The 27,721-nt window shown below is 51.0% G+C and overlaps 2 protein-coding genes across 2 annotated transcripts; one reads left to right on the forward strand and one right to left on the reverse strand.

Moving 5' to 3' along the window:
• The first annotated feature begins 31 nt into the window (after positions 1-31).
• Positions 32-12,825, forward strand: LOC119623890 (keratin, type II cuticular Hb5-like). The gene is given in 10 exon segments (XM_037997083.2): positions 32-266; positions 269-453; positions 3,033-3,241; positions 4,975-5,035; positions 6,085-6,180; positions 6,826-6,990; positions 7,211-7,336; positions 8,919-9,139; positions 11,917-11,948; positions 12,674-12,825. Coding segments are annotated over 10 exon segments (1,482 nt in total).
• Positions 12,826-18,254: 5,429 nt separating this feature from the next.
• On the reverse strand, positions 18,255-26,168 carry LOC103238348 (keratin, type II cuticular Hb5). The gene is made up of 9 exons (XM_008003330.3): positions 25,749-26,168; positions 23,721-23,929; positions 23,067-23,127; positions 22,828-22,923; positions 22,011-22,175; positions 21,619-21,744; positions 21,014-21,234; positions 20,224-20,255; positions 18,255-19,803 (listed from the first exon to the last, which is right to left on the reverse strand). Exons 1-9 carry the CDS (start codon positions 26,166-26,168, stop codon positions 19,610-19,612), a joined length of 1,524 nt encoding a protein of 507 aa, XP_008001521.2. The 3' UTR covers positions 18,255-19,609.
• Between the last annotated feature and the right edge of the window lie 1,553 nt (positions 26,169-27,721).

Here is a 27,721-nt window from a genome sequence, read left to right on the forward strand (position 1 = left end):
AGACCAGGGGACAGTCCCGCAGAGCAGAGACATGGCGAGCCAATCCTACCGCATCAGCTCTGGCTGCAGGATCAAGAACTTTAGCTCCCGCTCTGCCATTGTGTCCAAGCCTGGGGATCACAGCTGTGTCAGTGCCATGGCCCATCATGGGGGCAGTCCTGGGGGGCTAGGCTACAGGCGCCTGGGAGGCTTTGGCAGTCAGATCCTGTGTACGGTGTGGTCTCCCCGGATCGCGGTGAGTTGTAGATGGCCCTACACAGCAGAGTCAGGTTTGGCTACCCGGCAGGGGCCCTTTGTAAGCTCAGCCCGCCCCACATCACATCTGTCACCATCAAGGAGAGCCTCCTCATACCCCTCAACCTAGAGATCGACCCCAGTGCCCAGTGTGTGAAGCACGAGGAGAAGAAGCAGATCAAGTGTCTCAACAACAAGTTTGCTGCCTTCATTGACAAGGTGGGTCTGTGTGTTGTTTCCTGGGACTGTGGCTTAGGAAGGGGAAAGGGACTTGGAACCTGACGAGGGGGTGGTTCAAATTCTCCTGCCACTGACTAGCATGTGGCCTTGAGAACATGGCTGAATCAGGGTCTTTCAAATGTTGCCATGTGAGTCAAATGCAGTAATGAATCTGAAACTACCAGACAGAACAGGAGGGTTTGCTGCTGCCGCTCACAGGCAAGCAGCAAGCATGATGTGTGTGCGCCGTCCATCTTCCTGATGTCACTGGCACACAGTAGGAAGGTGTGGGCAGAGCAGGCAGCTCTGCTTAGGCATGTCTCACCTCCCCCTTAGAGAAGATGCTGCCATCCCTAGCATGGAGCAGGAGCCAGGATGCAGAGGGGTGAGAGGATCCTTTCCTGCTCCTCCGATAGGAAGGCTGTGAACCCTTAAAACTTCTGTCCTAGGCACTTTATACTCTGAAGCACATGGATAGATTAAAGGCAGTGAGTGAGAAACTTAAAGCATGGTCCGGAGAGAGGCTGTTGAATTGCACTTTTCTGATGCTGCAGTTTTGGAATCCTCCTGGTTGAGTGTATAGCTCTGGTTTCCTTTAACCTAATGATGCCCTCCCTAGGAGCTCATAGTCTTTGGGGGAGGGCAGCCACCAAAGTTTAAAGGAGGAGAAGCTCATCTTCCAGGGCTGAATGGTGTGCCTATTTACATCCTGGGACTGCATAAGAAGGCACAAACCAGGGCTATGGTGGTTGGAAGTTCTGCTCTCAGATCAATGCTACATCAGAAAAGGGCATATCTGCGCACAGAGGTGCTGGGCGTCCATTGTTAACATACCGCTGGCTGTCCAGGTTACTCTTCCCTTCCATCGGCACAAAGAAACTGACCATAGAGTTAGGCAGGTTATTCATTGCACAAGGACACCTAGCAAGAGCAGGGGAGGTTGGAATCCAGCCCAGGCTTTGCTGGCAGAACCGTGCGCCCTGGCAAGGGGCTGGAGGCATCTTTTCCTAATTTGCTCAAAAGCACAGGGAGAGCCCTGAGAGTGTAGGCTCAAAGGGGTCTCTGCATGTGGCCTTTTAGGCATAACCCATGAATGCTGCTCTCTCTGTTGAGAGGTGTCAGTTCTGGGTCTGGAGAGAGGAACTTATACCACTGCACCAGGCTGGCTTTCCCCTCCCTTGGTGTTGCTGATGGCCACCCTCTTCCCTTCAGCCTTCTTCCCGCAGGTTCCAAACTGCATTGTGCTCCAGACTACAAAGTGCATTGATATGGTGGGTTTAATCCTGCCAGAGGGCTGTCCCATGACCTGGGTCTGCATGTTAAAACCCAAGGCAGATGCCTTTTGGATAATCAGAATTTTGGTTCCTTGTCCCACAAGCATGGACAGTCAGACAGTTGAGGGTTTGTACCAGGCTTGTACTCCCAAAAGGTTGGGGTTGGAGAAGAAATCACCTGCTTTAGGTCTGGTAACTGCAAACTTCAATGGGGGCGGTCACATGAATGATGCTAAACTTGAGAGGTGTGCCCACCTAGAAGGGCAGTAGCTGCTGCTCACTCCAGCCACAGGCCTACCTAGCCTTGCCAGAACTTCTGGTATGTCAAGAGGGTCAGAGAGATGCAGATTCTTACTTGAAACCACTCAGTTATTAAATGTTGGCAACCAATCAGGTCTCTATAAAACAGCGTGCAAGCCAAGTAAAACATACCTGTGGGCCTGATAGGGCCTGCAGCTGCCAGTGTATCACTGCTAATGTATTTCCCCTGTCTTGTTTTACAATGAAATTCAGTGAGAATGAGGCGAAATGGTCTAGTTGGTGGCAGAGTTAGAGTGAGAGGTCTCCTAATTCCTGGCCTGGGAACCCCCATCCTGGGCTTCAGTGCCCCAGCATCAGAGTAAGGAAGAGTCATGGTGTGTACATTTTAAAATTGCTGTTGTACAAATGCCCACAAATGTAGCAGCTTAAACAACATTAATTTACTACCTCAAAGGCTGATGTTAAGGTGTCAGCAGGGCTGCATTTCTTTTTGGAGGCCCCAGGGAAGCATCTTTTTCCAGGGACATTTTAGGTTTTGTGAGGTCCTTGTGGTTGCAGGATTGAGGTCCCTGTTCTCTTGCTGGCTGGCTGCTGGAGGTTGTTCTCAGTTTCCAGAGGCTGTCCACATTCTTTGGCTTGTGGCCCCCTCTTCCTCCATCTTCAAAGCCAGTAATAGCGAGTTGAGTCCTTCTCATATTTCAGATCCTTCAGTGCAGGCACCTTTGGGGGGAAATATTATTTGCCTACTATGCATAGTATGAAATATTTCTGCAGGATCAGATGTTAATTTCATTCTGTGTAGAATAAATGAATGTTTATAAATAGTGTGCTCTTTCTGGGAGGGGGGTTGGGTGGAGGGAAGTTACTTGCGGACTACTTGTGACCTGCACTTTCAGACTTGGCCAATAATTTGGCCTCCTGGGGAAGGTCACAGGCTGCTGCAGGGCAGGGGCCATCCTCAAGGGCAGAAAGGGCTCTGGGGGACCAGGCAAACCCTACCCTCAGGCTTCCCCCTTAGTCTCTTTCCTCCTTCCTGAATGGCAGGTGCGCTTCCTGGAGCAGCAGAACAAATTGCTGGAGACCAAGCTGCAGTTCTACTAGAACTGCAAGTGCTGCGAGAGCAACCTGGAGCCCCTGTTCCAGGGCTACATTGCGACCCTGCAGCGGGAGGCCGAGTGCGTGGAGGCTAACAGCGGCAGGCTGGCCTCAGAGCTCAACTGCACGCAGGAGGCTCTGGAGGGCTGCAAGAAGAAGTGAGCATGACAGGGCTGGGATGGTTCTAGGTAGTGGAGTCGGTCTTAGCTGAGATCACACAACTCCTCCAGAAGCCGAGATTGCTGAAGGCCAGTGTTGTCCTGATGAGCTATCAGACACTTCTTCTTTACCCATCTGCTTTGTCTCATGTCAGCTCCTAGCTCTTGCAGCCCTGTGCTGGGGGCTGGGAAAATATTTATAGAGAAGAAAAGTTCCCAGTCTGGGAGGGATGGGACACACATCAGTGCACAGACTGATGCAGATGAAGAGACAGGAACAAATGAAACAGGAGGAACAAGGCCAGCAGGGCTGGAGAGCAGGAGCCCGGAGCAGTCAGAGCTAGGACGCAGGAAAAGTGAAAGGCTCTGGAGAGATATCTGAAAATGAACTGGCTGAAGCCATTCCAAGTATCTGATGAACTTGGACTCTTCCTTTATTTATTCTGCAGATAAACCATCAGGTTCTTGTTCTGCAAGGCTCCACAATTCAAATACCAATATAAATCTGGGTTTTCCTGAGTTGTTTGGCAGGTCCATTACCTAGTCTAAACTCACTGGATCACTGTACTTACCTTGTAGATACAGACAGAGTGAAGGGTGATTTGGCCCTCAATCAATCCTGGTAATTCTAACCCTCCTTGGGATTCTTGGAAGTTCAGGTTTTACCATCTGGCTGGACCCAGCAGTGGGTCCTCACCTTCTTTGGGGTGAACAAATGTAGACACAGTCCTCAGTGTGCAGGCATCAAAGTCTATCTCCCACTCTGGTGGAGTGCAGGCTGGTAATTATAGAGCTGAGTGCTTACTGTAGCCCCAAATGACCGTGTAATTCAAAAGTTATGAGAACAGGCCGGGTGCAGTGGCTCACGCCTGTAATCCCAGCACTTTGGAAGGCCGAGGTAGGTGGATCACCTGAGGTCAGGAGTTCAAGACCATCCTGGCCAACATGATGAAACCCTGTCTCTACTAATAATACAAAAAAAAAAATTAGCTGGGTGTGGTGGTGGACGCCTGTAATCCCAGCTACTTGGGAGGCTGAGGCAGGAGAATCGCTTGAACCCAGGAGTTAGTGGTTGCAGTGAGCTGAGATTGTGCCATTGCACTCCAGCCTGGGCAACAAGAGTGAAACTCCGTTTCAAAAAAAAAAAAAAAGTTATGAAAACCATGCTCTGGGAACTCTGGTCTTCCTTGTGGGGGCAGGGCTGCTCCGGGGCTGTAGTCTCACACGCAAGAGAAAGAGGGCTGGGCTGGTGGAGGAGGGTGGGGGAATGGCTTGAACAAGAAGTTGCTTCTAGGAATTCAAGTCCTTGGATATTGGGGCAGAGGGAATAAAACCTCATGCGGGTGGCTTCATAGAGCTCTATGTTTTGTACAGCGTAGAATTTAAAGGCTCTGTGGAACATCGGTCTGTTTTTAAATAATTCCACAAATGTTTACTGAGTGCCTCACTGCACCTCAGGTGATTTAGACCAAGATACAGAGAGATTAAATGACTTGCCTCGGGTTTTGCAGCAACTTCAGTTAAGCTGGGACCAGATACCAGGGACCTGGACTTCAAGTCCAGTGTCCTTCCAGTGGGTTCTTTGTGGCTAGGAAATAGAAGTCCAGAGAGGCCAAGCCTCTTATGCAAAGGCACAGAGAAAGGAGAAAACCAGGGAGTTTGGCACACCTGGGCTCTGGCCTGGCCAGGTCCTCAGTCCCAGGGGCCTTTCCACCTGGCTTGTCTCTCCTCAGGTATGAAGAAGAGCTGGTCCTCAGGGCCACAGCTGAGAACGAGTTCATGATGCTGAAGAAGGTGAGTGACTGTTCTCACATGGGAAGAATTAAATCCTGGACACTGGATGCTCTGATGCTGTGGGCCCTGTCAGGTTCCCATCAGCCCAATTGTTGGTGGTAAGTCACTGGAGCCCCTGGCACAAGAAGGTGGGTTAGTTTGGCCGCAGAAGCCATCGTGGAGCCCATGCAGGAATCCAGACGGTGCCAATGGCGGCTTCATAAAAAGAAAACTTCACCACGCTCCTGCTTGGCTTTTTTTAAACTACCGGATTGGCTGAAATGTTCAATTTTAATTCTGTGTTGCTCTCTTGCGGGCATTGCCTCCCCCTGTTATCCCAGAGTAGGGGTTGGTTCTCGGCTTGTTAATGATTTAAAAGTGTGGCCGTCATTCAGCGCAATTGGTGATGATGGAAAAGCCCAGAGAAATAAAACTGTGAATGATTTCCCTTTTGTTTCATGTTGCTGAGTGAAAGTGCGTGTGAATGTTCTTTAACAAGCAATTGCTTGCTTGCCAGCCTCCTTATTTGTAAATATCATAGAGTGGGGAGGGGACTGGTGACAGATCTGCCAATAAAGGCTTGGCCTTGGTCCCAGGCAGGAGACTCAGCTATTTGAGTGCTGGGTGTTTCCTGACCTGGGCTCTGAGGACAATCTACAGAGAGGCTCTGTGATTGTCACAGGCTTGTGCTCTGTAGGTCAGTCTGGCTGGGAGGCAGCAGCCTGACGTTCTGGGCCGTGGCATCAGGCTTCCTTCTTTGGCAAGGTCCTCAGCTCTGGAAGGGGTCAGACCTCTTTCCACTTCGTTTCCACAGGTGGTCTCTTTTATGCAATGGGAGGTAATGTCATTGGCAGATAACAAAGGATCTGTCCCTTCTAGGGGGTCCTTGAAGGTGAAGATGAGAAGTCTAGGTTAGACTTGTAAGTGCAGGGTGGCTGGGCAGGGGCAGGCCAGAGGCAGAGAGGTGGGCCAGGAGATAGTCTCAGGGCCCACTGAGGAGTGCCGAGGCTCCGGGGTACAGCAAGGGGGACAAAGGTCACTTCCCATCCTCTCGTGTCTGTCTCCACCAGGAGGTAGACTGCGCCTGTCTGCGCAAGGCGGACCTGGAGGCCAACGTGGAGCCGCTGAGGGAGGAGCCAGTCTTCCTGCAGTCCCTCTACGAGGAGGTAAATCTCTCCCCATCTCTGGAAGAGCAAGTGAGAGAGGCGGCAGGGGAGGGTTTCCTTTGAGTGTGGCCTGTCCTGGTTCCTGGGTTCTAGGGAAAACTGTACATTCTTGACTTTCCTAGGCTCGGATATTTTTCCTTCTGTGACCAGAAGGGATTTTTATCTTGTTTGGGTGGAAGTGGGTGATGCCCTTCCTTTAAGATGATTTGAAAGATTGTGGTTAATTCCCACGTCGTGAAGTGGAGATCTGACACTTAATTTGTTAATTCAGGTAGTGTAAAAACCCAAGCAGATAATCCAGGCCTCTACCTCTGGCCACGATCTGGCTGATTAGATTTGCGCACAGAGCTACAGCTGATCTGGATTATTCAGGCCCCAAGGTGGGGTGGCCCAGGGTGGCGGCATGCACATAAATCCAGCCCTGTTGATCCCTGTATTAGTAGAATTCCACGTTACATCGCTTCGAGGCCACGGTCCCAATTCCAGCCTTCTACTCTTAGAACTACAGTTTTAAAATTTTCCTGACTTGCTGGTAGTTTTCTAATTTCAGAGTTGGGACTTTATTTATTTATTTATTTAATTTCCTGAGGAGATAGGATCAGAAGGGGATTTGGAGTTGAGGGCACTGGTTGCTGTCTCCTACAGGAAATCCACCTCCTTCAATCACAAATCTCTGACACGTCTGTGGTGGTGAAGATGGACAACAGCCGGGAGCTCAGCATGGACTTGGTTGTGGCCGAGATCAAGGCTCAGTACGATGATATTGCCAGTCGCAGCCGGGCGGAGGCCGAGACCTGGTACCAAACCAAGGTAGTCTGGAGGGCAGGACTGCCCCACTGAGACAGGAGGAGAGCTGTGAGCCTCGAGTTTCTCTGGGAAACACACTCTGCCCTCTAGAGGGGCTGCCACTGAGGTTCCGGGTAGAGCAGGGCCAGAAGGCAGGAGAGCTGCGGAACAGCAGGCTGGCTGATTGGGTCGGGAACAGCAGCCTCTAGCCATTGTTTCTGCGTGTTTGCCTCTCAACCCACAGTGCGAGGAGGTGAAGGCCACAGTCACCCAGCAGGATGAGAACCTCTGCAGAACCAAGGATGAGCTCAACGAGCTGAACCGCATGATCCAGAGGCTGACGGCAGAGGTGGAGAACACCAAGCAGCAGGTTGGGGGGCGCCGAGACCCCACTCCGTACACCTGCCGCTTCTTGTCTGGTTCCTGCTTCCCTCCTATCTTCAGGGACTGCTATCATCTTTGGAGAGGTGTGTATTTGAACTGTGCCAGAGTACACTACTATAATCAGCATGCAAGAGCTCCTGTTCCAACACCTGCTATTACCAAACTTCCAAATTCTTGTGGATCTGATAGGTGTAAACTGGCACCTAATTGTTATTCTAATTTTCATTTCTTTGGTTAACTAGTGATAGGAAATCTTTCTATCACTTACTAGTTATTTGTATTCCCCTTCTAAGAACTGTCTACTCATATATCTGCCCATTTTTCTATTGTGGCTCCTTTCTTTTTTCTTGGTGATTTGCAGTTTCCTTTGTCCATTCTATCTGGATTGTAAGCCTTTGTCAGTACACATGCTGCAATTAACTTTCCCTCAGTCTATCACTTGTCTGTTTGTCCTTTGTTGAACCCAAATCTTTAACCTGGATGTGCCCAAATCCATTTTAAGTTCTTCCTCTAATGGTTTAGACTTAGAAGGTTTTGAGGTAATAGAGGTAGTCTCTTAAATTTCTCCCCCGTATTAGTTTTATAGTTTTACCTCTGGCATTTAGGTCTGTGATCCATCTGAACTTTATTTTATTTTATTTTTGTATACACAGTGAGTAGGGTTCTAAATTAACTTTTCTACGTATTGTAAGAAAATAGATTATGTAATCCATCCTTTCACCAGTGATTTGTAATACTACCTCCAGCATAACACTGAGCTCCCACGCATGGCTGGCTCAGTCTCTGTCTTCTGCCTTCTAAGTTGCTGTTCTTCATCACTGGACAGGATGTATCACTAGTAATTTGTTGTGGTTAAGAGCTGAGTAGTGAAATATGTGAATGGTTTATTTTTTTAAATGTGAAATTGGAGAAGATTCGAAGTTGTCCCCGTAATAATAATGATTTTGTTCATTTGATTCTGATATGCTTTCTTAAGTGGGGTGAAGGGAGGGGCTGTAGTTAGCGTGTTGGGAGTTGTTGCACATGGGAGCTTCTTTCAGCAAGATGATCTCAGCAGGCCAAAGAGTGAGACCCTGCACAGTGGCCTTTGAATACCTGAGCTTGGTGCCAATTAATTGCATAGCTTAGGGCAAGTCACAGCCTTTTGGAGTCTTAATTTCTTCATTTGCATAATGGGAATAATAATACCTGTTGTGGCAAGCTTGCAGATTAACTTTGAAGGTCAAATAAGATAACATCTACAACGGTATATACAAGTATAATGTAATATCACTAATAATGATCATTCCTATTTCAGTGCTAACATTTCCTCCCTCTAATGGCTCACCTGCCAAACTCAAGTCAGTTTTATGATACACTGTACAAAAATGAAGGAAAAAAAATCCAGATGGGCCATGTCACTGCCTAGTTAATTTTCCATTGATGTATTTCTTTTAAACAGTATTAAGTTCAAAAGTTAACCATTTTGAATGGAGATAAAATAGGATGACCAAGGCCACTTGAGACCCACCAGAGTCCCCACAACCTGCACCCTTTTCAAACTCCTTCCCTTCTGTCCATCCCCACAGCACTGCAAGCTGGAGGCCACGGTGGCCCAGTCTGAGCAGCAGGGTGAGGCAGCCCTCAGCAATGCCTGCTGCAAGCTGGCTGAGCTGGAGGGCACCCTGCAGAAGGCCAAGCAGGACATGGCCTGCCTGCTCAAGGAGTACCAGGAGGTGATGAACTCCAAGCTGGGCCTGGACATGGAGATCGCCACTTATCGCAAACCGCTGGAGGGCGAGGGGATTCTGTGAGGACAGGGACTCCAGGGTCCCTTCACGTCCCTACTCAGAGCTGGACTGAAATCCTCCAGGAAGAGAATGTTCAAACTGGGAAAGACTCTAGAAATCATGGACTCCAACCATATCCCCACTTTGCAGATAGGGAAACTGACACCAGACAGGGGAAGGGGTTTGCCTAAGAGCACAGCCAGTTAATGGCTCAGCTAAAATGTACCGGTCTCTGGGCTGGCCACCGATGCTCTTCTCCCTCCTGCACGGCCCCCCAGGCTGGAACCTGAAGCTCATTCCAAGGCCACTACTTTACCCTCTTGGCTGAAAGGATGTTTCTGTAATCGGCTTCCATGGGTTCTTAAAGCTGGAATCATTCAGAAAATTAGTTAAAGGTCATTTGATTTGGAATGTGAAAAGAATCCTATCAGCCTAGATAGCCTGGTGTTCAGGACCAGAGAATAGAAATGAGCAGCACAAGTTCTGTCCTTGCAAAGGAAGACAAGACAGACATACATCAGTCCTCCAGGGCCTGGGGTTAGTGGCCCAGGGAAGCTGTCGGAGAAGGAGGCTTCCTTCTCAACAGCTGAGGAGAAGCTGTGCTAATTTGAGCCAAGAGTTGAGGGCAGGTGAAGCCAGTGTAGGGCAGAGTGATGTGTATTTACACCTGGGATGGTTGCGTGGGCCTCTGGACTTGGGACTGCCACATCATTAGAGCTTCTAGCTGGGTCCCTTCAGGGCGGGGAGGATAGATTGGGTAGTAGAGTACAGAGGTGGAGAGCACAGGCCATGAGCTCACTCTGGGTTCAAATCCCAGTTCCACCACTTACTAGTATGTGACCTCTTTATACCTCAGTGTCGTCAGCTGTAAAACAGAGATAATCACAAAATCCACCTCATAAGGCTGTTGTAGGATTAAGTGAGTTTTAATGGAACATAGCAAGCCCCAGTGGGAGGAGGTGATTGTCAAGAGATGATGGTCAGGCCAGGCTGCCCCCGTGGAGAGGGAACTCATAGGCCTGGTCGGAGAAACCTTCCGTGAAGCGGCACTGAGGGCAGCCTGGCCACACTGCTGGACTCGCTCCATGCTTGACTCAAGCACACGCACTTTTCTGTCAGCTTCCTCGGGGCTCTGGGTGAAGTCACAGGAGTTCTCTCTGCATTCGGACACTTAAGGCCCCAACCCACTCACTAGCATTCAGTGAGCAGCTGGCACTTGCACTGATTTTCATTATGATACTAATAATGAACAGATTAATATATCAGAATTATTAGCACACATCCCCAATGCATGTGATTTTAAAGTTGATTTAGCATATTGTGCTATGTGTACTGTGGCCATTGACCTTTTAAGAGACTGCCTCCTCTTGGCATTTAAAACACTTAATTTAATTACATTAAGTAATGCTCATTGCTGCTAACACAGAAAATAAGAAAACAAAAGCATCCAGAGCCACTCAACTCAGAGATAGCTGTCGCCAGCATTGTGGTTCGACAGGCACCACCACGGGCACTGTGGGTTCCTTGAAAGGGCACAGTCCTAAGGCTGTGGCAATGCCAGACTGAGTGGCAGGAAACTGAGCCAGATGCATACATCTTCACTCAAAAGATGAGTGAAGAAGTGTTTTGAGCTGGGCAGAATGAGGCAGGGTAGAGCTTTCCTGGGGAAAAAGGTTTGAAGTGGGAAGCTACAAAAAGGGAGACAGAACAGAAAGTACAGAGGTGTGAGGGAGGAGGGAGTGTTTATAAAAAGCTCACTGCAGTGGCATAAATGTCTCATCATAAATGATATAGACATATTTTTTGAGACAGAGTCTCACTCTGTCACCCAGGCTGGAGTGCAGTGGTGCAACCTTGGCTCACTGCAACCTCCTCCTCCTGGATTCGAGTGATTCTCCTGCCTCAGCCTCCCAAGTAGCTGAGACTACAAGTACCTGCCACCATGCCCGGCTAATTTTTGTATTTTTAGTAGAAGCAGTGTTTCGCTATGTTGGTCAGGCTAGTCTTGAATTCCTGGGCTCAAGTGATCCACCTGCCTCCGTCTCCCAAGGTGCTGGGATTACAGAAATGAAATGTTTATAATGTTGGTAGCAAACATATTGGATTTCCTTACTATGTGCCAGTCTGCATTTTAGGCACTTTCCATGTGGAACTCAATCAGACTTTACAATAATCCTTTCAGACGGATATTATCATCCCCATTTTATGCTGGGGAAATTGAGGCACAGAAAGGTTAAGCGACCTGCCCAAGGTCACCCAGTTAGTAAGCGGCACAGCCAGATTTAAGTCCAGGTAGCCTGGCTTGAGAGTCCAGGCTCTTAACCATACCATACTCTTCTTCAGCCTCCTCCTGCATTGAATGAAATCAGGTAGATGTCTGGGGTGTCATTTAATATCCTGGGATAAAAATGAATCTGTTTGTGTAATAGGCAAGCTTTTTCCTGCTCAGAGACATCTAACTAGGTAGCAGCAGCTTCCATCACCACTTTGGCTTTGCTGGCATTTCCAGCCAAGGGACCAGGAGGATGCCCCCCTCATCTCTACTTCTCAGTTCACCAAATTCCATGGCCAAAAGCCAAACATGGCATAAACTGGCCTTTTGGATCCTGAAACCTAATATACTCCTGTCCTTTGGGGATCCCAGCAAGCAGGACCAACACTGATGCTGTCTGCAGCAGGTGGGTAGCCTACCCCTGCCTCTTAGGGCCCCTCCCCTCCTTCAGCATGGAGGAGAATAGGTTTGGTGCAAAAGCAGAGGAACTCAGCACTAACTGTACACTCTCTCCTCTCCCTGCAGGCTGTGTGAAGGCGTGCACTCAGTCAATATCTGTAAGTTGGGTGTGTGTGGGCATGGCTCTCTGGGGTGTCAGTAATCTTAGTATTAGATTGCATCTAACTGATGACCAAGCCTCTGTCTATGGAGTGATAGACAAGGGACTCCTGAGCTGATGTCTCTGGGATCCAGACAAACGGATGACCTCAAATATTTGACCATACATGGATCCATCTGGAACATCCATGAAATCTAAGTTAATGAATGGGGCAAATTCTGAACCCCTATTTGGTTCTGCAAAAGTAGCAAGCCTTTTTGTTACACACAGAATACTACTCAATCATGGTCTAGTAAGAAAAAAATGTTAGGTTTATATTCTGATCATGTGGGTCTTTGCAGGCAACTTGTAAATCTCTATCTAGTAATCCAATGTACACACAGCCCCTGGGCCAGGTGTCTGATTCCCATCCTTCCATTCCCCTCACCTCTCTAGCAATCATATTTCTAGATGACTCCTCTACTGTGATCTATCAGTTTTTGCTCAAAGATTGTGTGAACACCTCTCAACATCAGCCTGGTCCAAGTAGAGTTCGGTGTGCAATTTGCTAACCACACTCCTGAAGAAGCAGATGGCAATGGGTTCAGGTTTGCCTGTAGTTTAAAAAGACTCATGTTGCTGGTCCCTCAGAGAAGGAAGAGAATTAATCATTGGTTCTAAAGGATTCTGGGTCATAACGTGTCTGAGATGGAAGAGAATTCTGACCTGTGTCTCTGTCCGCAGGTGTGAGCCGTTCCCAGGGTGGTGTGGTCTGCGGGGACCTGGACTCCGCTGCCTCCCTTCGCTCAGAGGGTGTGGCCATCAGCAGTGGTGCACTGTGTTCCCCCTCTGTGGTGGGGGCCTGCTCCGGTGCCCGATCTGTGCGGTTTGTGTAGAGGGGATGGGACTGTGGACTGACATGTTCTGATGGGGGCAGTGTGGGTTGGGGAGTGGAAATCTTTTCTCCTGCATGCCCAAATGTCAGTTCAGCAATTTCTCCTTACAGAGAACCCAGAACTAACTCTCCTGTTTCCTTCTTATTGGAGTTAGCGATTTACTCTTTGGGTGTAAACCCTGGGTTTGACGTTATTTTCACTTCCATTTCTTCTCCCCCTCCCTGTGGTCCAGGAAAGAAACAGAAAGGTTTTTTTGATATAAATTGTTCAGTCATTGTCTTCCCCAATTAACTTCGGCTAACAGATGTTTGTTAAGTCCTGAGTGTGCCAGATCCTCTTGGAAAAGAGCCAGTTAGAGTGTGTGGAAACATCTCTGTGCTTTGCCCTCGGATGAGAGGGGCTCCAGATGCTGCCTCAGCATGGAGGGGCTGTGGGGGTGTGGAGCTGGGCTCCTCACTGGCTCTGAGAGATTGTATATCCCCAGAGTTCCCCAACTATTCATATGTCCAGATTGAAAGACTGACGGAGGCTAATCAGCTGGGTTTATACTGTTGGTTGCCTGGAAGTTCACTGTATTTGCATGATTCCTGTATGGCTCCTTCTTTCTTTCGGTGTGCTTGATTAAATATCAATGGCAAAAGACTTTTTCTTAGGTACCAAATTAATGCCTGCCTCCTTCATTGTCTTTCCAACCCACTCAAAGCCCTGACTGTCTTGGTGCATCTCACAATGTGGTCCACGGACCACCACCTGCATCAGAATCCCCGTGGGGTAGTTGCTAAATGTGCAGATCCTGGGCTCCATCTGGAACTCTCAATCAAAAGTTCTAGAGATGAACCCAGGAATCTGTATTTTAACAAACTTCCAGGTGATTCCTAGAAGAACTAAAGCTTGAGAACCACAGGTTTATGTTGGTAGAGGGAAGAGGAGGGTCAAATAATTCTGGCCATGGAGGTAACTGTCCCTCTGATTCTCACTGGATCGGTCTAGCCCCTTTGCATTTCTCCTTTGTCTATGCTAGAAGGTCAGAGCCACAGTCTGGGCCACACACACACCAGGGCAGGTTGGGGGCAAAGGTACAAAAGGGGTGAGGAAGGGAGCCTGTATTTGTTAAACACCTGCTAAGTGTCTGACACGTTATATATGTATTTCATTAATTTCTCACAGCAACGAGAATATTATCCTCATTTTACATATAAATAAATTAAGGCTCAAAGAAGTAGCTTTACTAAGTTACCCAGCTAGTCCAGAATTCCAACTCAGGTCTGGGGAATGCCACTGCTCATAAATGTTTCCACAGCATTTCCCTAATTGCTCCTCAGGCTAAAAATTCCAGCTCATCAGATGCTCCTGGAGGAGTTCTGCCTGATGCTCCTTCACCAGCTGTCTGACACTTTGGAGACGAGATGGAAGGTGACACATAGGACCTCCTAGAAGCATTTGTAGAAACATCTCCCCATACCCTCTGCTCTCCAAGGATCTCGGACAGATCGTGTTGTGGGGCGGTTAATACAAGCTTCTTGTATGGGAACCCAGGATCAAAGCTCAGACCGGTGGTTGGAAGGCATTTGCCCTGATAGACCTGGTCAGAGGCAATTGATTGGTGAACTCTGTGTCTGGCCTACTCTTGAAATGACAGTTCCCTAGAAGTCCTACCTAGGACTGTCTCACCTGTATGTGATGAATGGAGACAGGGGTTTCTGAGGGTCAATTTTATTTCACTTGTACAGGAAGAACTATTTCTCCCACCTTATTTTATTTGGAACTTTTTTTTTTAAGTTTTTGTTTGTTTGTTTGTTTAAAGCCTGACTGGGTAGGAAACATTTTTGCCACAAGAATGCATATCTGATCTCATGACATGGAAAAGTCTTTAAATTTTTATTTTATTTTATTTCTTTTCTTCTTCAAGGTGCGAACGCACACTGCCAGACCTTCTGATACCAGCTCCGGACCCGCTAAGGCAATGGTGTGGCACCCTGGCCTAGGGGTGGAGTCTGGGGGAGCAGGGTCTGGCCTTTTGACTACCCGCGGGTTCACTCCCCACATCCCACTCACTGCTGACGGCAACCCCCTAGGGTCTTTAAGAAACCTCTGCGCCAGAATGCACTAGGCACCTAGACTTCGGGGAGGAGGGCGCCGACCCTGGCCAAGGTGCTATGGGCATGTCACGGGGCAGCCCTGAGCAGCCAACAACCCCCAAACACCCCGCCCACTACCCCAAAACGGCGGGCGGGTCGCTTCCAGCTCGCCCTCCTGTCCCTCCAGGCCCCTCACCACTGGGATTGGAGGTTACGGGCGGGACGCGGGGAGCTCTCGGGCAGGGGCAAAGCGGGGCGGCCAGGGCCCAGGTGTGGAGGGCGGGCGCATTTGAGAGAGGCGCGGGCGGCGGGATCCTGGCGGACTGCAGATGACTCGGGAACCGGTCCGCGGCCAGAGGCGCCAAGGCGGGAACCCCGCGTGAGCCAAGGACGCAAGGCCCTTGCGGATCTGATCCCGGGGTTCCAGCAGAGGGTCGCCGCGCTGTGCATCTGGAGTTGCGCCCAGGGTACCTGGTGGCCGGACGTGACGGTGGGCAGGCAGGCAGGGCAGGGCACTGGGTGACCGCAAGGAAAGCGAGGGTGGGGGTAGGTGGGTGGGGGTAGGGCGGCCCCTGACTCTCGTGGGTGGGGAGGTGGGGGACAATGGTGGTCTCAACGGGAGACAGGGCCAAAGTGGGGACCGGCAGGGAGGACCTGCAGGTCCCTTGTTACGCTGTAAACTGTCCCCACCCCGGTGACCTGCGAACCACCGAGGCTGGGGAAGTCCTGCTGGCCTGGACTGTGACTCGCCTTCCCATCCCGAGTCTCTCGCACCCAGAGAGCCAGCACTGCACGGGCGCCTTAACAGAGAAGAGCCTTAGAACGGTTCTTCTCCACCACGCAGTTCTTCTGATGCCTTCAGACTCTGTTTCAGGGACCACAATGGCCAGGCAGGGACTTGACCTGGCCTGACCGAGGTCTATCTTAGTAGGGTGGTGCTCCCCTTGTCTCTGTCTCCCGGACCAAAGGGTCTTGCAGAGGCCTGCCCATCACAGTCCGGATCCCACTGAGAAGCGGTAAAGCCAGGTTAAAAGGGTCGCCAGAGTGACTCTGACGACACTCTGGGGGCCTCAGGGGGATATTCACTGCCCTGGGGCATGGGACTGTCGAATGGGGAAGGGTCTGTGTTTCCTTTTTGTTGGTGGTGGAGGGTGGCTATTTATCTGAGTGTCTTGGGTATTTTCTTCATTTTTAATGTATAAGCTTATCCTGTGAGTGCTGTCCTTCCCCGCCTCACTCCACTCCCTGGCTGCTCTCCTGCCAACATGAGGGAGCCCCCGGTTTTTGAACAAATCGGAAATGAGCAGGGATTTCCAGGCATACACAGGTTGGGGATTGGGGGAAGCAGGAAGGAGGCCTGAGGCTGTGTGAACTAAGCCTCTCCCATTGCTTGTTCTGCCTGGCACATCCCTACACCCAAGGAGAGTGGTGCTTAGTGCCCATGTCGTTGTTGCTCTAATCTTCAATGAGCACTACACTTAGTACAGTCACCTCCTAATGCTTATGTTCCCAGAGAGAGGCAGGGGTGTGAATAACCCAGACAAGGGGACACGAATTCCCACATGGTCATGTCTGTGTCTACACAGAACAGACTTGGTAATTTTCTTGATAATGTGGTTAATTTGTGTTCCTAACTATGCTTGTCTAAGGTGAGTAGTAACACAAAATTCTATTTTTCTGAGATCCCAAAGATTGAAGCAGGGAACAGTTAGAGACACGGGCTGGGGGAAGGAACTCTCTTGGGCATAGGTTTTTGTGAGGATGGGTTGAAGCAGAGTGGGTTGAGAATTGGTGGAGGAGTATTAGTGGTTTCAGGAGAAAGGAAAAGATGACAAATCCCAAGCATATCTGTTTCTTTGAAAGGATTATTTTCCATTCTTTGAATCCTCTGGAAGTTTTGTGTGTTTGTGGGCAAGGATATCATTAATATTTACATAAGAATTGAATACAGACTGCAGGTCTAATTTTCTCTGATGCTGGTGTTAGCTTAGTTTGTGATGTTTCTAAGGAGGAGGGAGCCCAGGACAGAGATCTGGGATCACTCCCATGGCCCACTTTATTGTTTGGGCCTCTTGAACTTCTGGCTTTTCCTCGATCTCTCGATTTCAGGTCACTTGATGTCTTCAGAATTTTTTCTTTCTAATAAAATGTTAATCCCTAGTTACCTTTGGACTGTACCCTTTGCATTCCGTGGGGAATAGTTGTTTGATCAGGAGAGAGCTGCAGGAGCCCTAGCATCCTTTGAGCCAGAAGAGCTTGCTGTGGGTTTTTGCTGTTGGCTGCAAGGAGGGCTGGGGCAGAGGCTTACCTCCCCATAAGCAAAAGGCACCTCTGGCCAGCTGAATCTGTTGAATGGTATATGCGCACAAAGCACAGAAATGTATCAAAAAAGTTATTCCTATCTCCCAGGTTCTGGCTGTTTGACTTTTCAATCCATGGTGCCATTATTTTTTGGGTATCAGATTTGGCATTTTAGTTTTGCTCAGCCCAGATCCATGGGAGCATTAAGCTGTTTTCCCCAAGCATAGACTCACTGTAGCATCTCAGAACCACAGGAGACAGCAGACCTGGTAAGGACTCTACCCACTCATCTCACAGACCCCAGACTGACATACAAAGCATGGAAGCCACTTTCTGTCCAAGGACTCGCCGAGACCTGGCAGTCTTGGCAGAATTGGGCTCAAATTTCCATTTCCTGATGTTTCAGCCCCTGGGATTTAACATTTCCTGTGGGTGAATTATGTCCCTTAAGTTGAAAGTTGGCCTATTGTGATTGTCACCATGCTGTCAGGGCCCAAAGAGCTGGGAGAAAGGAGGCAGCAGGCAAGAGACCTGGAGGAGGCCCGCCAGGTGTCTGCTAGCAAACCTCAAACAGAGCAGCAGCCTGAGCACTCAGAAGCAGCCAGCAGCCTCCTGTGGGGCTACAGCCCTTTGGGCCTGAAGTGAGGATGCACAGGGCCTTAGCTTCTCCTTGCAGGGAAAGAGGCTGCGGGTTGGGGCAGCAGGGAGGGGCTGGCAGACGCCGGCCTGATGACAGTGACAGCTAATGGGACTGGATGTCTCTACCTCCGGCTGCACCAGCTGCCTGCATTCATCCAGCACATCCCAGGCCTGGCATATCTTGGAGCTCCATCCTGGGACTCAGTGGAAGGTCAGAGCCAGGAGGAGATACTTCCTGTCCTCATGGAACTTCCAGCTTGATCCAGGTCCAGACACACCCATTGACATCCTTGGCCCAGATCCACAGAGACAGAACCAGAGATTCTCAGGGTTCCAAACACTATGTGATGGGGTAGGGGGGTGGGGTGGAGGGCATGGGCATGAGGGTGGTAGCTATGGGGAGCAGAGGAGGGCCCTGAGCAAAGGCAAATGGGAGGAGGGATGTGGGATGAGCTATGTGTCCACAAGGGGTATGTAGGAGAGAGTGGCTCTGGGCTGCCTCAAAGGGTAGACTTGTCTTGGGGTGGAGTCCATGATTGGGAGGATGAGTGCTGCGTGGAGGGGTTAGACAGGGCTGAGGAGTACCTGGGGAAGGAGATGATGGAGGGAGCCTGCATTTGGCATAAGAAGCACACACATGTGCGGGGAAGTGACTTGAGCCAGGCAGGAGCAGGTGAGAGCAGTGAGTTTGGGATAGAGTTCTGGCTGCTGGGAGTATGCAGGGTGGGTCGGGGAGAAAGAGGCCATTCGTGGGGAGCTGGGCTGTGGTCCAGGCCTGAGGGGACTGAGGGCGACCAAGTGGAATCAGACTGTGGAAGTGGACAGGAAGCAGCAGAGTTTCTGGGGGGTGACTGGGGAAACACTGCATGGGGAGGGGGCTGGGATTGGTCAGCTGCAGAAGAGGCAAGAAGGGAGTGGAGAAGTTGTTGTTCACAAGACCACACATCCTTGCATCGCAGCAGCGTTTATTGAAACACAGATTGAGACAACCCAGAAGGCAATGCACCCATAGACAGTCATAAGAGGGAGACCTAGGAAGTGGCTGGACTCTGTCCCACCAGCGCTGCATTGGACAGTCCCCACCCGCACCCAGCAAGGGGGCATCTGGAGCAGCCATGGAGTCTTCTTTGAAATGTACAAAGGTGCACTGAACAGCAAGACCCGTCCAAAGTTCCCTAACCAGGGGCTGTAGGCAAAAGGATGCCCCACAATAATGGGCCTCTTGACTGCGAGGTCACATGAGGAGCCTGGCTGGAACAGGTTAGCCCAGAAGCAGGAAGGCAGTCCGAGAGAGAAGCAAAACATGAACGGGAATGAACAGGCAAGTGCTTGCTGGGGGACCGTTCTACCCAACCAGGGGGAGGGGCTGCTGGAGAGGGACTTTCTCCCTGATTCTCGGGTTGTGGCTGGATGGTTAGGATGGCGTCTCCACCCAGGAGGTGGAGTTTCCCTGCTGACCACCACGCTGGGGGACTGGTCTTGTCCCTGAGAACTTGGGGAATAATGCAAACTGGCTACAGGTGTTTTGGAGCTAAGTAGGAGCTGAGTGAAGGGCTGGGAACGCCTCTGTAAACACTGCCAGGAGGACAACTAGGACGCATCTCCCTAGCATGAGAAGGTGCAGGGGAGCGGCCCGAGGGTCTTTCCCTCTGTAGGAACATCTGGAAGATTCTGGAAGCAAGCACACATTTTACATTCACATGCCATTCAGTGCAGTGATGCAGGCAGGTAGGCGGTTGGCAGGAAGCCCTGGCTCCATGACTCCACTAGGCAAAGCGGACCGACCGGCTACTCCCGCAGCTGAAGCTGGAGGAGCGAGGCTGGCAGGGGGCACAGGAGTCAGGGGCCATCACTGTGAAGCTGCCCCCTATGGCTGAGGGGCCAGAAGTGATCTGGCGCCCTGGGGTGGTGCTATAGGAGAGTCCCCCGGAGGAGACTCCGCCACGGGAGCTGCTGACACCTGTGGAGAGAGGAGACATGGAGGGGTGAGCAGCTCCCTGCGATCTCACCTACCCTACAACAAGCCCCAGGGCACTGCAGGAGCTGCCTCCCTCTCCAAGGAATTGGTGGTCAACAACGCAGGCCCTGTTCCTGAGACACACAGTCCATCTAGGGGACTGTGGCAGGAAGGAAGTGAGGACCCCTGGACCCCGGGGAGCAAAGCTTCCAGGCCGCAGGTCCATGGCCTATAGCTCACTGTCAACACTAGTGAAGAGCACTCAGCTCTGCTTTCTCTAACACCCGTCATGGCCCCCACTGAGGAGCCAGGGGAGGGTGAAACAGTTGGGGGAACACTCGAGGCTCCATGGGTTAGGCCAATGAGTTCAGCTTTTCCATCAAAAAAGCCATTTTTCTAGGAGAATTTCAGGCAGATACTCACAGACATTCACGGAGCCCACACCTTCACACAGCCTAGGGAGAAGGAAAACTCTGTTAGTTGCAGACACTGAGTTGGATTCCTTGAGACTGATGGTTGCTTGGGGACAGAGAGGGTTATCCTGTGTACAGAGTCTGCCCCTGAGAGGGAAGAAGGGCTCCCCCAAATCTGCATTACAAGCTTGCTTTCTTTGCTGGTTTTAACCATGAAGACAAGGCTGTCTGATTTTCAGCAGCAGCGGGTAAGATTATGAACAGTGCCCCTAGTTTGAGTGATGGTGACCAGCCTGGATGGTGCCAGTCAAGCTCACAGGAAGGAGAGTTGAATCAGATACAGCAGGGTATGAAAGGACTTTGTGGTTAATGAAGAACTAAATGCATATAGAAGTGCATCATCATCATAACACACAGGCCTATCTGGCAGGCCACGCAGCAGCTTCAGTAGGAAGCTGTTCAACAAGGACGGATTTGAGAGGCATGAGACTATGAGACTTGGGTGCAGGTCCCAGCTCTTCTGCTTATTAACTGCGCAGCCGTGATAAAGGCATTGAATTCTGAGCCTACTTCTTTATCTTTACATGGGAAAAACTATACCTATCTTACTGGATTGTGAAGATTATAAAATAAACACTTAGCACAGGTCGAGCACAGAAGCATTCAGTTAGCATTATTATTATTGGAGCTATTGTACTAGCCATGGCCAGAGTTGTAGCTCACACTCAGCTCAAGGAAATTCACTCCTGGAGGACCACAGCCTCCACCTCTGAAACTCCACAAAGTCCTCTTAGCCCCACCTGTGTTCCTCGCCCTCCAGCAGGCGCCTGTAGGTGGCGATCTCGATGTCCAGGCCCAGCTTGGAGTTCATTACCTCCTGGTACTCCTTGAGCAGGCAGGCCATGTCCTGCTTGGCCTTCTGCAGGGCACCCTCCAGCTCAGCCAGCTTGCAGCGGGCATCACTGAGGGCCGCCTCACCCTGCTGCTCTGCCTCGGCCACAGCAGCCTCCAGCTTGGCACGCTATCAGGGTGGAGATAAGAGGGCCAGGATGAGAGAGAGAAGGCACAGCTTGGCTCGCCCAAGCTGATGGAGCTAGGGCAGGAGAGGAGGGTCCTGGAGAGAAGGTTGGCCTATGGCCAGGTAGTTAATGGGGCTGTGAACACAAGGGAGGAGATGGGTGGGCTTTTCACCATCTCTCTTTGATGGCAGTCACAGGGTGGCCAAGGAAGGGGCTGGATCCTCCTTTTGGAAGTTAGTGACATGGCCTGAGTGCTGTGAAATATGATAGAGCCCTTGCCCTCCTTCTGGGTCCCTGCTTCCTCATGGGCACAATGTGAGGCCTGATTAAGGGACAAGTGCTGCAGCCTGTCCGTGCTGGATATTTGAATCCTCCACAGACCCCACCTGGCACTTGGCATTCTCAATCTCGGCCGTCAGCCTCTGGATCATGCGGTTCAGCTCGTTGATCTCCTCCTTGGTGCGGCGCAGGGTCTCCCCATGCCTGATCACCGTGGCCTTCATCTCCTCACACTGGGGAAAGTAGAGATGCTCATGAGGCTCAGGGTGGGACCTCCCATCCATTCAGGGCACCATGGATGATTGTGCAGGTTGTACAGTGCTCAGCCTGTGCAACCACACATGGCAGTCCTGCCCGGCCACCCTAACCTGAGAACTATTGGACTTTTTCGTGCTGTCCTCATGGATCAGAATTCCCAGGCAAGAGAAGCCTTTTCTAATAGATGCCTCACATCCCTCCCACTGCCATGCTTAGCAGGCAGGTGTCCTGTGCCACTCACCTTGCTACGGTACCAGGACTCAGCCTCGGCCCGGCTACGGCTGGCAACATCGTCATACTGAGCCTTGATCTCAGCGACGATGCAGTCCATGTTCAGGTCTCGGCTGTTGTCCATCTTGACTATGACCGAGGTGTCTGAGATGTGGGCTTGGAGAACACGGATCTCCTGTGGGGCCAACAGCCAGTGCATTTGCTTCTGGTGCCTGATCTGGGCCATGTGATCCACCCCAGGGGGCAAAGTCCACTCCCTAGACCAGGCACTGGTCATGAAAGTTACATGACTTCTGTTCCTACCACCTTCACTCATGCACAAGCTCCTTACAAACAACAAAGCTGAAAGGGGCTGTAGAGGCCATCTGGGAACAGTGTCTGCCTTAAAAGTGGGAAAACTGAGGCCCAGAGGGTGAAAAAGGTCTGATCCAAAGTCACCCAGCAGGGGAGTTGGGGTTTGGATGCCAGGATGAGTTATTAGTCCATTAATGAGGATCATGCCCTATGTGCAAAGTCATCCTGACCCCCACCACACATGCACACTCTGGTGCCCATCTCTAGACTGGCACTCACACAGGCAGCACACCAACACGCAGAGGTCACAGACACAGAGCAGCCCAAGAACATGTATACCCCATGCTCCTCACACACATGAACTTGGACATGGCCTCTGTATTGTGGACCCGTGGCACATATGTGCAAGCTCTTTTCACACTTACATTGCACATTGGCAAACATAGGCACACACATGCAACCTTGCCTCACTGCTCCCCTGTCTCCAAAACACCTCTCCACCTTCCCTGGCTGGGTGGCAGGTGCCCCCTTACCTCTTCATAGAGGCGCCTCAGGAAGCTAGACTCCTCCACCAGGGCCTCCACATTGGCCTCCAGGTCTGATTTCCGCAGGTAGGCGCAGTCCACGTCCTGGCAGTGGGACAAAGAGGAGGGGACATGCATGTGAGAGGAGACCAAAGGAAGGTGCCTTTGGTCAGTGTGGTGACACTGCCCCTCGCTGGAGTTTGTACTGATGGGCCTCCCTCCTCCTTGCCCCATGACCAGCCCCTCACCTTCTTTAGAACCACAAACTCGTTCTCTGCCGTGGCTCTCAGGGCCACCTCCTCTTCATACCTGGGTGTGGGAAAGAGAGGGCTGGAGCTGAGAAACTGGACCTTGAATACCATCCCAACTCCTGGGCAAGTTCTTCAGGGGATTGAAAAGGGGTTAATCCCCTCCAGATGTTGTCTTGGCCCCTCCAGGATCTATTCTCTGTATTATTCATGGGCTGGCCCTTGTCCCAGCCTGGCTTCATTCCACCGCAGTGCTTCTGCCTCTGAGATGGGGTTAGGAATGCACATTCCTTCCCCCAAGTCTAAAATCATCTGTGCGTCCTAGGTCCCAAGAGAGCTGGTTCCATTGGCAGGGAGATCACAGAGCCCATGTCATAAAGGTAAGCTGAGAAGGGTAGGGACATACAGAGTGTCAGAATTCCACTGGATTTCCTCTCTTCATTCCCCAGAAGTAGCTCTAAGGCTCACAGGGGTGGAGTCTTAGAGATGAATCCCAGGAATCTGAAGACATCTAGGCCCCACTGGATATCTGCTCTGGGTTCCCGGCAGCCTGCTATTGGAATCTGAAAGAATCTGTGGCAAGAGGGCTATGGGCAGAGCCTCCCAGCGTTCTCTCTGAGTTTCCCCTGAGTCCCCCCAGCTTGCCGCACTCACTTCTTCTTGTAGCCCTCCAGCACCTCTTGCACGTGGTTGAGCTCTGAGGCCAGCCTCCCGCTGTCGGCCTCCACGCACTCGGCCTCCCGCCGCAGAGTCTCAATATAGCCACTGAACAGTGGCTCCAGGTTGCTCTCGCAGCAGCGCTGGTTCTGGTAGAACTGCCATTTGGTCTCCAGCAGCTTGTTCTGCTGCTCCAGGAAGCGCACCTGCCATTCAGGTGGAGAGAAGAGGGTCAGAGGGAGCCTAGCGCAAGGCACCTGGTTTCCCACAGCTCTCTCTGCCCTCGGGTGCTGGCTGAATGGGCTGAGCCATAAAGCTGAGTGTCTGCGGCTCCAGGGGCCCATTCCCAGGCCCCTAGGGAGGCAGTTGTGGGTGTAAGGGAAAGCAACCTGACTCAAAGCCAAAGGTCTGTTTCAAGTCCCAGTTTTGATACTTTAAAGGGCAAGTTGTTTAACCTCCTGGGGCTCAGTTTTCTCCTTTTTAAAATGGAGCAAATAGTGCCTGTCTTAGCACTGTTGTGAAGATTGAACAAGTTAATGCATATCAAGTGCTTAGAACAGTCCCTGACACGTAGTAAATGCTCAGTGTATTTAACTATTATTATAATTACCAGTTGTCCTTCACTTGCTCATATATGCAACAAACACTTATTAAATATTTACTACTTAGTGCCAAGGCCTGTGCTAAGATATACATATCCATGTCTAATATCTATGTCTATGTCTATATCATGTAACAATTCCATCCAATTATCACAGCCCTGTGGGATGTAGATATTACTTAACCCATGTTGCACATGGGGAAATTGAGACTCCAAGGTATGAAATGCCCAGCTCATGGTAAGCGATAGTCTTACCATGAGATAGGCATGCTCTGCCTGCCCCTACAGCGTGTCTGAGCTGCTCATATACACCCACTCAGCTCCAAGTTGCTGTCTGATAAGTGGAGACGCTGATACCCACCCCAGGCCATCACTGTGAGGATAGACTCAGATTACTAAAGAAAGAGTGAAAACGGGAAGGTCACTGCATCTGCCCCCAAACCCTGATCCTAGACCCCCAAAGCTGGCCCTTCTGCTCTGCTAGAGGCCTGTGGACACAGGAGGAGCCTGTGAAGGAGGCTCCCAGCTTCCCCCTACAAAACTTTCTTGAGCGGCAGACTCACAGCTATGCAGAGTTCTCCACACTCTGGCTGCATTAGGGGGCCTCCTCCTGCCAGCCTGGCCACCTCCCCATCTGCATTTCGGCTCTCTCTCATGAAGGGGCTGCCAGGCCTGGGTTGGCTGTTACACCTCCTCACCTACCACTGTCCTTGGAAAATAATGATAATAGCAGCTAACATGTATTGGGTGCTATTTGCCATTATGTTTCATGCATGGACTCATTAATCCTCACAGGTGGATGATGCAGGTCCTGTTATCCAGCAGAGTAACCTGCCTGGGGTCTCACATGCTGAGTGATGCAGCAAGGACTTGGGGGAGGCAGTGTGGCTCTGGGCATTACCTCAGCCCCTTCACGGGCTGCCTGGCTAGGAGCCACAAGGCCTTTTGGTCTCCCCGTTATCTCCCACTCTTCCAGCATCTGCTGCCCAGTCTGGTTTTTCAGACGCAGTTCTGATAGTCCTATGTCATCTTGGCTCAAGAAACACACTCAAACACATATACACACTCACAAGCATACACACACACATATGCTCACACATGTACCCACAGTCACACATATACACACACCACACACACACACATACATGCACACACACCGCTACACACACACACGCACACACACACATGCACACGCACACATACACACACTTTGGATCACAGGCTCAATTTCTAGACCACACCTGAACTTCATTAAATACTGCAGGAGTTAAGTGATGAAAACTGACCCTTCCACCTGTATGGGTCTGCACGTCATTCCCTCTGCTGCCTCAAACCGGCAGCCATCCTGTCTCCTTAGCAGACTGGGACCTCGCCAAGGGAGGGCAGGGCTGGAGGCTTCTCTGGACGTCTCAGGCCTCACCCACCTTGTCGATGAAGGCTGCGAACCTGCTGTTGAGGGACTTGATCTGCTCCTTCTCCTCCTGCTTCACACACTGCGCGTTGGGGTCAATCTCCAGGTTGAGGGGCGTGAGGAGGCTCTCATTGACAGACACGGTAGTGATGCATGGGGGGCTGGGCCCGCACACGCCCCCGGAGCGGTAGCCAAAGCTGCGTCCGCAGGAGCCAGCGCGGAAGCCACCCACAGCTATCCGGGGCCCGCAGGAGCCCAGGTTGCAGAGGCTGCGGCTGCCGAAGCCCGTCAGCCCCCGGTAGCAGGATACCCCTCGGTAGGGGGCGGCGCTGATGCAGCAGCGGTTGCCAGTTTTAGGGGCCACAGCTGAGCAGGAGCTGAAGTTCCTGGTGACCCCGCATCCTGAGCTGATCCTGTAGGAGCGGCACGACATCGTGTGAGGCTGAGCAGAGTCTGAGAGGCAGCGGAAGGCGGTGCGGGCGGCAGAGTGCGAGGCTCAGGATCCTTCTGGTCTCTCTGATCCTCCCTGGTCCTTTTATTGGTGGGGAGAGCTGGGGTTGGCTGCATAAAAGGAGTGAAAAGCCATTTTATGTTGTTTATGGGCTTGGGAAGTTTGCCAGCAACTCCCCACGGACTCATCTTAAAGGTGAGCTCAGCAGCGACTCTGGGGCTCCGTGAAGTCTTGAAGATGTTATTAAGGAGACTGCGTTTGCACTTTTCATCTTCAAAGCTCGTTTACATATATTAAGTAATTAATTTTCTCACAGTCTCTCTGTGAGATGGCCTCAACCCACACTTGGAGACGGATTTGAACTCCACAACAGCCTGGGGGTGGCTGGGTTTGGGATACAGGCCGGGACCATTGTCTCAAGGGAGAGGTTGGAGGGTCCTGGGTTAGGTGAGACTTGGCGGATCATTGCATCCATCTATCTGGTTCCACAGAGGACACATTCTCAAGTAAATCATTGCATTTCAGGGGCCAATAGGTCAGGTGAATCCCCCCCCTCTTCTAGGCAACATTGCTTGGAATGTGGTTCAGGACCAGAGCAGTCAGTTTGACTATGCCGGCACCAGGATAGAGGGCTGGGGCAGATGATCTCTTGGAACCTTCTGGATTCCAGCCCAGAAGGCGCTGGTCGAGAGCTTTCATTTCTCACCCAGCAAAAGTGGAAACCACACAACTCTCAGTGGCCACAATAATGGCCACTTGCGGATTATGGGGAGACTCCCTCTAGCCACTTTCTTCTATTTGGTCGAAAGGATTGGAGAACTCAACCTTGGGATAACCTGGGGGCTATAAGTTTGCTGTGGGCACCTTTCCTTTGCTCTTTAAGAAAAAATGGGTCATGTGAGTCTCGCTTCCCAGACCACCAGTTACAGGAGGTATTCCTTCTGTTGGCCAGCCCTTGAATTGTCATCCCTAGAGGAATGTTTAGAGACTGCATTGCACAAAGCTGGAAGTGGGATGGTGGTTTACTCTTGTCTAAGGTTGCTATGATTTCTGGCTCCTGGGGGTTCTGGGGGCCCCATCCTTCTAGTTTCTGCTTCCCTGCGTGTCCTTGGGCCACTTATTAGGATAATGAATGTATTCTTTTAATGTTTATGGAGTACAAACCTTGGGGATGTGGGTCTGCCCCCGGGGAGGTTAGCCAGACACCCAAGTGTTAGGAACTTAAGGAAGAAGAGCCGTTGAGCTTCCTCAGAGGGTAATTCCTCCTCCAGGAAGCCTTCCATAACCAGACACTGCCATTGTGCTGCTGTGCCCATAAGTCCTTCATGAAATGCCCTGCACTCTGTCCTGCATCTGCTCTAATCTCCACAGCCGGCTGACCTCACCCAGGACCTTCATCCAGGATCAGGCTGATCGATTCCCACTTCACCTCCACACTCCACATTGTTCTTCAGGGCAGGGTAGAGAGACCTTGGCAGCTGGTGGGGAAAGAGCAGGTGGTCTCACCAGCTGACCCTAGAACATATGCAGATCAT

Source organism: Chlorocebus sabaeus, chromosome 11 (genome assembly GCF_047675955.1).
Source record: "Chlorocebus sabaeus isolate Y175 chromosome 11, mChlSab1.0.hap1, whole genome shotgun sequence".
NCBI lineage: Eukaryota > Metazoa > Chordata > Mammalia > Primates > Cercopithecidae > Chlorocebus > Chlorocebus sabaeus.